The sequence below is a fragment of the Dama dama genome, chromosome 19 (assembly GCF_033118175.1).
Source record: "Dama dama isolate Ldn47 chromosome 19, ASM3311817v1, whole genome shotgun sequence".
Lineage (NCBI taxonomy): Eukaryota > Metazoa > Chordata > Mammalia > Artiodactyla > Cervidae > Dama > Dama dama.
This window is the reverse complement of record NC_083699.1, coordinates 97,458,026-97,470,740: the sequence shown is the minus strand read 5'-3', so window position 1 is coordinate 97,470,740 and position 12,715 is coordinate 97,458,026. Positions and strand designations below refer to the sequence as shown.

General features: G+C 39.6%; 2 protein-coding genes across 2 annotated transcripts; both read right to left on the bottom strand.

Annotated features, from left to right (window-relative positions):
- Nucleotides 1-1,159: 1,159 nt before the first annotated feature.
- LOC133073806 (elongation factor 1-alpha 1) lies at nt 1,160-2,721 on the bottom strand. Its single transcript, XM_061167817.1, has one exon. It carries the CDS (start codon nt 2,651-2,653, stop codon nt 1,265-1,267), a length of 1,389 nt encoding a protein of 462 aa, XP_061023800.1. The 5' UTR covers nt 2,654-2,721; the 3' UTR covers nt 1,160-1,264.
- A 7,808-nt stretch (nt 2,722-10,529) lies between these two features.
- Nucleotides 10,530-12,281, bottom strand: LOC133073805 (elongation factor 1-alpha 1). Its single transcript, XM_061167816.1, has one exon. It carries the CDS (start codon nt 12,211-12,213, stop codon nt 10,825-10,827), a length of 1,389 nt encoding a protein of 462 aa, XP_061023799.1. The 5' UTR covers nt 12,214-12,281; the 3' UTR covers nt 10,530-10,824.
- Between the last annotated feature and the right edge of the window lie 434 nt (nt 12,282-12,715).

Sequence of the window (12,715 nt, the reverse complement as noted above, 5' to 3'; positions counted from 1 at the left end):
AAGGTGTCAAAAATTTGATGAGCATGAAACGGTCTGAAAAATAGGAGGAGCATGAAGTGGTGTTGAAAAAAATGAAGAGCCTGAAAAGGTTTGAAAAATATGAAAAGCTTCAAAAGGTGTCAAAAATATGAGGAGCATGAAACTGTCTCAAAAATAGGAGGAGCATGAAGCGGTGTTCAAAAACAAGAAGAGCCTGAAAAGGTGTGAAAAATATGAAGAGCTTCAAAAGGTGTCAAAAATATGAGGAGCATGAAACGGTTTTGAGAAACATGAATAGCCTGAAAATATGTGAAAAATATGAAGAGCATAAAAATATGTGAAAAATATGAGGAGCATGAAACTGTGTTCAAAACATGAAGAGCCTGAAAAGGTGTGAAAAATATGAAGATCTTCAGAAGGTGTTAAAATTGAAGGCATTTCCCCTGAAATCAGGAACAAGACAAGGGTGCCCACTCTCACCACTACTATTCAACATAGTGTTGGAAGTTCTGGCCACAGCAATCAGAGCAGAAAAAGAAGTAAAAGGAATCCAGATAGGAAAAGAAGAAGTAAAACTCTCACTGTTTGCAGATGACATGATCCTCTACATAGAAAACCCTAAAGACTCTACCAGAAAATTACTAGAACTAATCAATGAATATAGTAAAGTTGCAGGATATAAAATTAACACACAGAAATCCCTTGCATTCCTATATACTAACAATGAAAAAACAGACAGAGAAATTAAGGAAACAATACCATTCACCATTGCAACAAAAAGAATAAAATACTTAGGAGTATATCTACCTAAAGAAACAAAGGACCTATACATAGAAAACTATAAAACACTGATGAAAGAAATCAAAGAGGACACAAACAGATGGAGAAACATACCGTGTTCATGGATTGGAAGAATTAATATTGTCAAAATGGCTATTCTACCCAAAGCAGTCTATAGATTCAATGCAATCCCTATCAAGCTACCAATGGTATTTTTTTTTTCTCATTAAACTTTTTTTAATGGGTCTCAAATTCTGTGACAGATTTTTGGTCAAGGTGTTTTCATTAAAAAGTACTGATTTTAAAAACTAATAACTTAAACTGCCACACACAAAACATATGGTCCACAAAAACATTCTCCTTTCCTTCTGAAGGTTTTACGATGCATTGTTATCATTAACCAGTCTTTTACTATCAAACTTAAATGGCCAATTGAGACAAACAGTTCTGAGACCGTTCTTCCACCACTGATTAAGACTGGGGTGGCAGGTGTTGGGGATAATATTCATTTAGCCTTCTGAGCTTTCTGGGCAGACTTGGTGACCTTGCCAGCTCCAGCTGCCTTCTTGTCCACTGCCTTGATGACACCCACAGCAACTGTCTGTCTCATGTCACGCACAGCAAAACGGCCCAGGGGAGGATAATCAGAGAAGCTCTCGACACACATGGGCTTGCCAGGAACCATATCAACAATGGCAGCGTCACCAGATTTCAAGAATTTAGGGCCATCTTCCAGCTTTTTCCCAGAACGACGATCAATCTTCTCCTTCAGCTCAGCAAACTTGCAAGCGATGTGAGCTGTGTGACAATCCAGCACAGGTGCATATCCAGCACTGATTTGGCCTGGATGGTTCAAAATAATCACCTGAGCTGTGAAGCCAGCAGCTTCCATGGGTGGATCATTTTTGCTGTCACCAGCCACATTGCCACGACGGACATCTTTGACAGACACGTTCTTGACATTGAAGCCCACATTGTCCCCAGGAAGGGCTTCACTCAATGCTTCATGGTGCATTTCTACAGACTTCACTTCAGTTGTTACATTGACTGGAGCAAAGGTGACCACCATGCCAGGTTTGAGAACACCAGTCTCCACACGACCCACAGGGACAGTACCAATACCACCAATTTTGTAGACATCCTGGAGAGGCAAACGCAAGGGTTTGTCAGTTGGGCGAGTTGGTGGCAGGATGCAATCCAGAGCTTCAAGCAGGGTGGTTCCACTGGCGTTGCCGTCCTTACGGGTGACTTTCCATCCCTTGAACCATGGCATGTTAGCACTTGGCTCCAGCATGTTGTCACCATTCCAGCCAGAAATTGGCACAAATGCTACTGTGTCGGGGTTGTAGCCAATTTTCTTAATGTAGGTGCTGACTTCCTTAACAATTTCCTCGTATCTCTTCTGGCTGTAGGGTGGCTCAGTGGAATCCATTTTGTTAACTCCAACAATTAGTTGTTTCACACCCAGAGTGTAAGCCAGAAGGGCATGCTCACGGGTCTGCCCGTTCTTGGAGATACCGGCTTCAAATTCACCAACACCAGCAGCAACAATCAGGACAGCACAGTCAGCCTGGGATGTGCCTGTAATCATGTTTTTGATGAAGTCTCTGTGTCCTGGGGCATCAATGATGGTAACATAGTACTTGCTGGTCTCAAATTTCCACAGGGAGATATCAATGGTGATACCACGCTCACGTTCAGCTTTCAGTTTGTCCAAGACCCAGGCATATTTGAAGGAGCCCTTTCCCATCTCGGCAGCCTCCTTCTCGAACTTCTCAATTGTTCTCTTGTCGATCCCGCCACATTTGTAGATCAGATGGCCAGTCGTGGTAGACTTCCCTGAATCTACGTGCCCAATGACAACGATGTTGATGTGGGTCTTCTCTTTTCCCATTTTGGCTTAGGTTTAACGGTGGTTTTCACGACACCTGTGTCCTGGCGGCAAACCCGTTGCGAAAAACTACCAATGGTATTTTTCACAGAACTAGACCAAAGAATTTCACAATTTGTATGGAAATACAAAAAACCTCGAATAGCCAAAGTAATCTTGAGAAAGAAGAATGGAGCTGGAGGAATCAACCTGCCTGACTTCAGACTCTACTACAAAGCCACAGTCATCAAGACAGTATGGTACTGGCACAAAGACAGAAATATAGATCAATGGAACAGAATAGAAAGCCCAGAGATAAATCCACGAACCTATGGACACCTTATCTTTGACAAAGGAGGCAAGGATATACAATGGAAAAAAGACAACCTCTTTAACAAGTGGTGCTGGGAAAACTGGTCAACCACTTGTAAAAGAATGAAACTAGAACACTTTCTAACACCATACACAAAAATAAACTCAAAATGGATTAAAGATCTAAATGTAAGACCAGAAACTATAAAACTCCTAGAGGAGAACATAGGCAAAACACTCTCTGACATAAATCAAAGCAAGATCCTCTATGACCCACCTCCCAGAATATTGGAAATATAAGCAAAACTAAACAAATGGGACCTAATGAAACTTAAAAGCTTTTGCACTACAAAGGAAACTATAAGTAAGGTGAAAAGACAGCCCTCAGATTGGGAGAAAATAATAGCAAATGAAGAAACAGACAAAGGATTAATCTCAAAAATATACAAGCAACTCCTGCAGCTCAATTTCAGAAAAATAAATGACCCAATCAAAAAATGGGCCAAAGAACTAAACAGACATTTCTCCAAAGAAGACATACAGATGGCTAACAAACACATGAAAAGATGCTCAACATCACTCATTATTAGAGAAATACAAATCAAAACCACAATGAGGTACCATTACACGCCAGTCAGGATGGCTGCTATCCAAAAGTCTACAAGCAATAAATGCTGGAGAGGGTGTGGAGAAAAGGGAACCCTCTTACACTGTTGGTGGGAATGCAAACTAGTACAGCCGCTATGGAAAACAGTGTGGAGATTTCTTAAAAAACTGGAAATAGAACTGCCATATGACCCAGCAATCCCACTTCTGGGCATACACACTGAGGAAACCAGATCTGAAAGAGACACGTGCACCCCAATGTTCATCGCAGCACTGTTTATAATAGCCAGGACATGGAAGCAACCTAGATGCCCATCAGCAGATGAATGGATAAGGAAGCTGTGGTACATATACACCATGGACTATTACTCAGCCATTAAAAAGAATTCATTTGAACCAGTCCTAATGAGATGGATGAAGCTGAAGCCCATTATACAGAGTGAAGTAAGCCAGAAAGATAAAGAACATTACAGCATACTGACACATGTATATGGAATTTAGAAAGGTGATAACGATAACCCTATATGCAGAACAGAAAAAGAGACACAGAAATACAGAACAGACTTTTGAACTTTGTGGGAGAATGTGAGGGTGGGATATTTCAAAAGAACAGCATGTATCCTATCTATGGTGAAACAGATCACCAGCCCAGGTGGGATGAACGAGACAAGTGCTCCGGCCTGGTGCACTGGGAAGACCCAGAGGAATCGGGGGGAGAGGGGGGTGGGAGGGGGGATCGGGATTGGGAATACATGTAAATCCATGGCTGATTCATATCAATGTATGACAAAACCCACTGGAAAAAAAAATATGAGGAGCATGAAACAGTCTGAAAAATAGGAGGAGCATGAAACGGTGATCAAAAACATGAAGAGCCTGAAAAGGTGTGAAAAATATGAAGAGCTTCAAAAGGTGTGAAATAGATGAGGAGCATGAAACTCTCTGAAAAATAGAAGGAGCATGAAGTGGTGTTCAAAAATATGAATAGCCTGAAAAGGTGTGAAAAATATGAAGATCTTCAAAAGGTGTGAAAAATATGAGGAGCATGATATGGTCTGAAAAATGGGAGGAGCATGAAGCGGTGTTGAAAAACATGAAGAGCCTGAAAACGTGTGAAAAATATGAAGAGCTTCAAAAGGTGTGAAAAATATGAAGAGCTTCAAAAAGGTGTCAAAAATATGAGGAGGATTAAACGGTCGGAAAATTGGAGGAGCATGAAGTGGTGTTGAAAAAAACTGAAGAGCCTGAAAAGTTGTGAAAAATATGAAGAGCTTCAAAAGGTGTGAAAAATATGAGGAGCTTCACAAGTTGTCAAAAATATGAGGAGCATGAAACGGTCTGAAAAATAGGAGGAACATTAAGTGGTGTTGAGAAACATGAAGAGCCTGAAATGGTGTGAAAAATATGAAGAGCTTCAACAGGTGTCAAAAATATGAGGAGCACGAAACGTTCTGAAAAACAGGAGGAGCATGAAACGGTATTCAAAACATGAAGAGCCTGAAAACGTGTGAAAAATAGGAAGAGCTTCAAAAGGTGTGAAAAATATGAAGAGCTTCAAAAGGAGTCAAAAATGACATGAGTCTGAAACGGTTTGAAAAATAGGACGAGCATGAAGTGGTGTTCAAAACATGAAGAGCCTGAAAATGTGTGAAAAATATGAAGAGCTTCAAAACCTGTCAAAAATATGAGGAGCATGAAACGGTCTGAAAAATAGGAGGAGCATGAAGCGGTGTTCAAAAACATGAAGAGCCTGAAAAGGTTTGAAAAATATGAAGAGCTTCAAATGATTTCAAATATATGAGGAGCATGAAACGGCCTGTAAAATAGGAGGAGCATGAAACAGTGATCAAAAATATGAAGAGCCTGAAAAGGTGTGAAAAATATGAAGAGCTTCAAAAGGTGTGAAATACATGAGGAGCATGAAACGGGCTGAAAAATAGGAGAAGCATGAAGTGGTGTGGAAAAACATGAAGAGCCTGAAAAGGTGTGAAAAATATGAAGAGCTTCAAAAGGTGTGAAATACATGAGGAGCATGAAACTCTCTGAAAAATAGGAGGAGCATGAAACGGTGATCAAAAACATGAAGAGCCTGAAAACGTGTGAAAAATATGAAGTGTTTCAAAAGGTGTGAAAAATATGAAGAGCTTCAAAAGGAGTCAAAAATGACATGAGTCTGAAACGGTTTGAAAAATAGGACGAGCATGAAGTGGTGTTCAAAACATGAAGAGCCTGAAAATGTGTGAAAAATATGAAGAGCTTCAAAACCTGTCAAAAATATGAGGAGCATGAAACGGTCTGAAAAATAGGAGGAGCATGAAGCGGTGTTCAAAAACATGAAGAGCCTGAAAAGGTTTGAAAAATATGAAGAGCTTCAAATGATTTCAAATATATGAGGAGCATGAAACGGCCTGTAAAATAGGAGGAGCATGAAACAGTGATCAAAAATATGAAGAGCCTGAAAAGGTGTGAAAAATATGAAGAGCTTCAAAAGGTGTGAAATACATGAGGAGCATGAAACGGGCTGAAAAATAGGAGAAGCATGAAGTGGTGTGGAAAAACATGAAGAGCCTGAAAAGGTGTGAAAAATATGAAGAGCTTCAAAAGGTGTGAAATACATGAGGAGCATGAAACTCTCTGAAAAATAGGAGGAGCATGAAACGGTGATCAAAAACATGAAGAGCCTGAAAACGTGTGAAAAATATGAAGTGTTTCAAAAGGTGTGAAAAATATGAAGAGCTTCAAAAGGTGTCAAAAAGTAGATGAGCATGAAACGGTCTGAAAAATAGCAGCAGCATATAGAGGTGTTGAAAAACATGAAGAGCCTGAAAACGTGTGAAAAATATGAAGACTTTCAAAATGTGTGAAAAATATGAAGAGCTTCAAAAGGTGTCAAAAAGTAGATGACCACGAAACGGTCTGAAAAATAGGAGGAGCATGAAGTGGTGTGGAAAAAAATGAAGAGCCTTAAAAAAGTGTGAAAAATATGGAAAGCTTCAAAAGGTGTCAAAAATATGAGGAGCATGAAACGGTCTCAAAAAATAGGAGGAGCATGAAGCGGTGTTCAAAAACATGAAGAGCCTGAAAAGTTTTGAAATATATGAAGAGCTTCAAAAGGTGTCAAAAATATGAGGAGCATGAAACGGTCTGAAAAAAAGGAGGAGCATGAAGCGGTGTTCAAAAACATAAAGAGCCTGAAGAGGTTTGAAAAATATGAAGAGCTTCAAAAGGTGTCAAATATATGAGGAGCATGAAATGGTCTTAAAATTAGGAGGAGGATGAAGTGGTGTTCAAAAACATGAAGAGCCTGAAAAGGTGTGAAAAATAGGAAAAGCCTCAAAACGTGTCAAAAATATGAGGAGCATGAAACGGTCTGAAAAATTGCAGGAGCATGAAGCGGTGTTGAAAATCATGAAGAGTCTGAAAAGGTGTGAAAAATATGAAAAGCTTCAAAAGATGTGAAAAATATGAAGAGCTTCAAAAAGTGTGAAATACATGAGGAGGATTAAACGGTCTGAAAAATAGGAGGAGCATTAAGCGGTGTTGAAGAACATGAAGGCCTGAAAACATGTGAAAAATATGAAGAGCTTCAGAAGGTGTGAAAAATATGAAGAGCTTAAAAAGTTGTCAAAAATTAGATGAGCATGAAACGGTCTGAAAAATAGGAGGAGCATGAAGTGGTGTTGAAAAAAATGAAGAGCCTGAAAAGGTTTGAAAAATATGAAAAGCTTCAAAAGGTGTCAAAATATGGGGAGCATGAAACTGTCTCAAAAATAGGAGGAGCATGAAGCGGTGTTCAAAAACAAGAAGAGCCTGAAAAGGTGTGAAAAATATGAGGAGCTTCAAAAGGTGTGAAATACATGTGGAGCATTAAACGGTCTGAAAAATAGGAGGAGCATGAAGCGGTGTTGAAAAACATGAAGAGCTTGAAAAGGTGTGAAAAATATGAAGAGTTTCTAAAGGTGTCAAAAATATGAGGAGCATGAAACGGTCTGAAATATAGGAGGAGCATGAACTGGTGTTGAAAAACATGGAGAGCCTGAAAAGGTTTGAAAAATATGAAGAGCTTCAAAAGGTGTGAAAAATATGAGGAGCATGATACTGTCTGAAAAATAGGAGGAGCATGAAGCGGTGTTGAAAAACATGAAGAGACTTAAAACGTGTGAAAAATATGAAGAGTTTCAAAAGGTGTGAAAAATATGAAGAGCTTCAAAAGGTGTCAAAAATTAGATGAGCATGAAACGGTCTGAAAAATAGGAGGAGCATGAAGCGGTGTTGAAAAACATGAAGAGCCTGAAAAGTTGTGAAAAATATGAAGAACTTCAAAAGGGGTCAAAAATATGAGGAGCCTTAAACGGTCTGAAAAATAGGAGGAGCATGAATAGGTGTTCAAAAACATGAAGAGCCTGAAAAATAGTGAAAAATATGAAGAGCTTCAAAAGTTGTCAAAAATATGAGGAGCATGTAACGGTCTGAAAAATAGGAGGAGCACGAAACGGTCTGAAAAACAGGAGGAGCAAGAAACAGTGTTGAAAAACATGAAGAGTCTGAAAAGGCGTAAAAAATATGAAGAGCTTCAAAAGGTGTCAAAAACATGAGGAGCAGGGAACGGTCTGAAATGTAGGAGGAGCATGAAGCCGTGTTCAAAAACCTGAAGAGCCTGTAAAGGTGTGAAATATATGAAGAGCTTCAAAAGGTGTCAAATATAAGAGGAGTATGAAACGGTCTGAAAAATAGGAGGAGCATGAAGCAGTCCTGAAAAACATGAAGAGCCTGAAAAGGTGTGAAAAATATGAAGAGCTTCAAAAGGTGTCAAAAATATGAGGAGCATGAAACGATATGAAAAATAGGAGGAGCATGAAGCGGTGTTCAAAAATATGAAGAGCCTGAAAAGGTGTGAAAAATATGAAGTGTTTCAAAACGTGTCAAAAATATGAGGAGCATGAAAAGTTCTGAAAAATAGGAGGAGCATGAAGCGGTTTTCAAAAACCTGAGGAGCCTGAAAAGGTATGAAAAATATGAAGAGCTTCAAAACGTCTCAAAAACATGAGGAGCAGGAAACCGTATGAAAAATAGGAGGAGCATGAAGCGGTGTTCAAAAATATGAAGAGCCTGAAAAGGTGTGAAAAATATGAAGTGTTTCAAAAGGTGTCAAAATTATGAGGAGCATGAAACGGTCTGAAAAATAGGAGAGCATGAAGCGGTGTTCAAAAATATAAAGAGCCTGAAAAGGTGTAAAAATACGAAGAGCTTTAAAAGGTGTCAAAAATATGAGGAGCATGAACGGTCTTAAAAAAAGGAGGAGTATGAAGCGGTGTTGAAAAACATGAAGAGTCTGAAAACGTGTGAAAAATATGAAGAGCTTCAAAAGGTGTCAAAAATGAGATGAGCATGAAACGGTCTGAAAAATAGGAGGAGCATGAAGCGGTGTTGAAAATCATGAAGAGCCTGAAAAGGTGTGAAAAATATGAAAAGCTTCAAAAGATGTGAAAAATATGAAGAGCTTCAAAAGGTGTCACAATGAGATGAGCATGAAACGGTCTGAAAAATAGGAGGAGCATGAAGTGGTGTTGAAAAAAATGAAAAGCCTTAAAATGTGTGAAATATATGAAGAGCTTCAAAAGGTGTCAAAAATATGAGGAGAATGAAACGGTCTGCAAAATAGGAGGAGCATGAAATGGTGTTCAACAACATGAAGAGCCTGAAAAGGTGTGAAAAATATGAACAGTTTCAAAAAGTGTGAAATACATGAGGAGAATTAAACGGTCTGAAAAATAGGAGGAGCATGAAATGGTGTTCAAAAACATGAAGAGCATGAAAAGGTGTGAAAAATATGAACAGTTTCAAAAAGTGTGAAATACATGAGGAGAATTAAACTGTCTGAAAAATAGGAGGAGCATGAAGCGGTGTTGAAAAACATGAAGGCCTGAAAACGTGTGAAAAATATGAAAGCTTCGAAAGTTGTGAAAAATATGAAGAGCTTCAAAAGTTGTGAAAAATATGAAGAGCTTCAAAAGGTGTCAAAAATTTGATGAGCATGAAACGGTCTGAAAAATAGGAGGAGCATGAAGTGGTGTTGAAAAAAATGAAGAGCCTGAAAAGGTTTGAAAAATATGAAAAGCTTCAAAAGGTGTCAAAAATATGAGGAGCATGAAACTGTCTCAAAAATAGGAGGAGCATGAAGCGGTGTTCAAAAACAAGAAGAGCCTGAAAAGGTGTGAAAAATATGAAGAGCTTCAAAAGGTGTCAAAAATATGAGGAGCATGAAACGGTTTTGAGAAACATGAATAGCCTGAAAATATGTGAAAAATATGAAGAGCATAAAAATATGTGAAAAATATGAGGAGCATGAAACTGTGTTCAAAACATGAAGAGCCTGAAAAGGTGTGAAAAATATGAAGATCTTCAGAAGGTGTTAAAATTGAAGGCATTTCCCCTGAAATCAGGAACAAGACAAGGGTGCCCACTCTCACCACTACTATTCAACATAGTGTTGGAAGTTCTGGCCACAGCAATCAGAGCAGAAAAAGAAGTAAAAGGAATCCAGATAGGAAAAGAAGAAGTAAAACTCTCACTGTTTGCAGATGACATGATCCTCTACATAGAAAACCCTAAAGACTCTACCAGAAAATTACTAGAACTAATCAATGAATATAGTAAAGTTGCAGGATATAAAATTAACACACAGAAATCCCTTGCATTCCTATATACTAACAATGAAAAAACAGACAGAGAAATTAAGGAAACAATACCATTCACCATTGCAACAAAAAGAATAAAATACTTAGGAGTATATCTACCTAAAGAAACAAAGGACCTATACATAGAAAACTATAAAACACTGATGAAAGAAATCAAAGAGGACACAAACAGATGGAGAAACATACCGTGTTCATGGATTGGAAGAATTAATATTGTCAAAATGGCTATTCTACCCAAAGCAGTCTATAGATTCAATGCAATCCCTATCAAGCTACCAATGGTATTTTTTTTTTTTCTCATTAAACTTTTTTTAATGGGTCTCAAATTCTGTGACAGATTTTTGGTCAAGGTGTTTTCATTAAAAAGTACTGATTTTAAAAACTAATAACTTAAACTGCCACACACAAAACATATGGTCCACAAAAACATTCTCCTTTCCTTCTGAAGGTTTTACGATGCATTGTTATCATTAACCAGTCTTTTACTATCAAACTTAAATGGCCAATTGAGACAAACAGTTCTGAGACCGTTCTTCCACCACTGATTAAGACTGGGGTGGCAGGTGTTGGGGATAATATTCATTTAGCCTTCTGAGCTTTCTGGGCAGACTTGGTGACCTTGCCAGCTCCAGCTGCCTTCTTGTCCACTGCCTTGATGACACCCACAGCAACTGTCTGTCTCATGTCACGCACAGCAAAACGGCCCAGGGGAGGATAATCAGAGAAGCTCTCGACACACATGGGCTTGCCAGGAACCATATCAACAATGGCAGCGTCACCAGATTTCAAGAATTTAGGGCCATCTTCCAGCTTTTTCCCAGAACGACGATCAATCTTCTCCTTCAGCTCAGCAAACTTGCAAGCGATGTGAGCTGTGTGACAATCCAGCACAGGTGCATATCCAGCACTGATTTGGCCTGGATGGTTCAAAATAATCACCTGAGCTGTGAAGCCAGCAGCTTCCATGGGTGGATCATTTTTGCTGTCACCAGCCACATTGCCACGACGGACATCTTTGACAGACACGTTCTTGACATTGAAGCCCACATTGTCCCCAGGAAGGGCTTCACTCAATGCTTCATGGTGCATTTCTACAGACTTCACTTCAGTTGTTACATTGACTGGAGCAAAGGTGACCACCATGCCAGGTTTGAGAACACCAGTCTCCACACGACCCACAGGGACAGTACCAATACCACCAATTTTGTAGACATCCTGGAGAGGCAAACGCAAGGGTTTGTCAGTTGGGCGAGTTGGTGGCAGGATGCAATCCAGAGCTTCAAGCAGGGTGGTTCCACTGGCGTTGCCGTCCTTACGGGTGACTTTCCATCCCTTGAACCATGGCATGTTAGCACTTGGCTCCAGCATGTTGTCACCATTCCAGCCAGAAATTGGCACAAATGCTACTGTGTCGGGGTTGTAGCCAATTTTCTTAATGTAGGTGCTGACTTCCTTAACAATTTCCTCGTATCTCTTCTGGCTGTAGGGTGGCTCAGTGGAATCCATTTTGTTAACTCCAACAATTAGTTGTTTCACACCCAGAGTGTAAGCCAGAAGGGCATGCTCACGGGTCTGCCCGTTCTTGGAGATACCGGCTTCAAATTCACCAACACCAGCAGCAACAATCAGGACAGCACAGTCAGCCTGGGATGTGCCTGTAATCATGTTTTTGATGAAGTCTCTGTGTCCTGGGGCATCAATGATGGTAACATAGTACTTGCTGGTCTCAAATTTCCACAGGGAGATATCAATGGTGATACCACGCTCACGTTCAGCTTTCAGTTTGTCCAAGACCCAGGCATATTTGAAGGAGCCCTTTCCCATCTCGGCAGCCTCCTTCTCGAACTTCTCAATTGTTCTCTTGTCGATCCCGCCACATTTGTAGATCAGATGGCCAGTCGTGGTAGACTTCCCTGAATCTACGTGCCCAATGACAACGATGTTGATGTGGGTCTTCTCTTTTCCCATTTTGGCTTAGGTTTAACGGTGGTTTTCACGACACCTGTGTCCTGGCGGCAAACCCGTTGCGAAAAACTACCAATGGTATTTTTCACAGAACTAGACCAAAGAATTTCACAATTTGTATGGAAATACAAAAAACCTCGAATAGCCAAAGTAATCTTGAGAAAGAAGAATGGAGCTGGAGGAATCAACCTGCCTGACTTCAGACTCTACTACAAAGCCACAGTCATCAAGACAGTATGGTACTGGCACAAAGACAGAAATATAGATCAATGGAACAGAATAGAAAGCCCAGAGATAAATCCACGAACCTATGGACACCTTATCTTTGACAAAGGAGGCAAGGATATACAATGGAAAAAAGACAACCTCTTTAACAAGTGGTGCTGGGAAAACTGGTCAACCACTTGTAAAAGAATGAAACTAGAACACTTTCTAACACCATACACAAAAATAAACTCAAAATGGATTAAAGATCTAAATGTAAGACCAGAAACTATAAAACTCC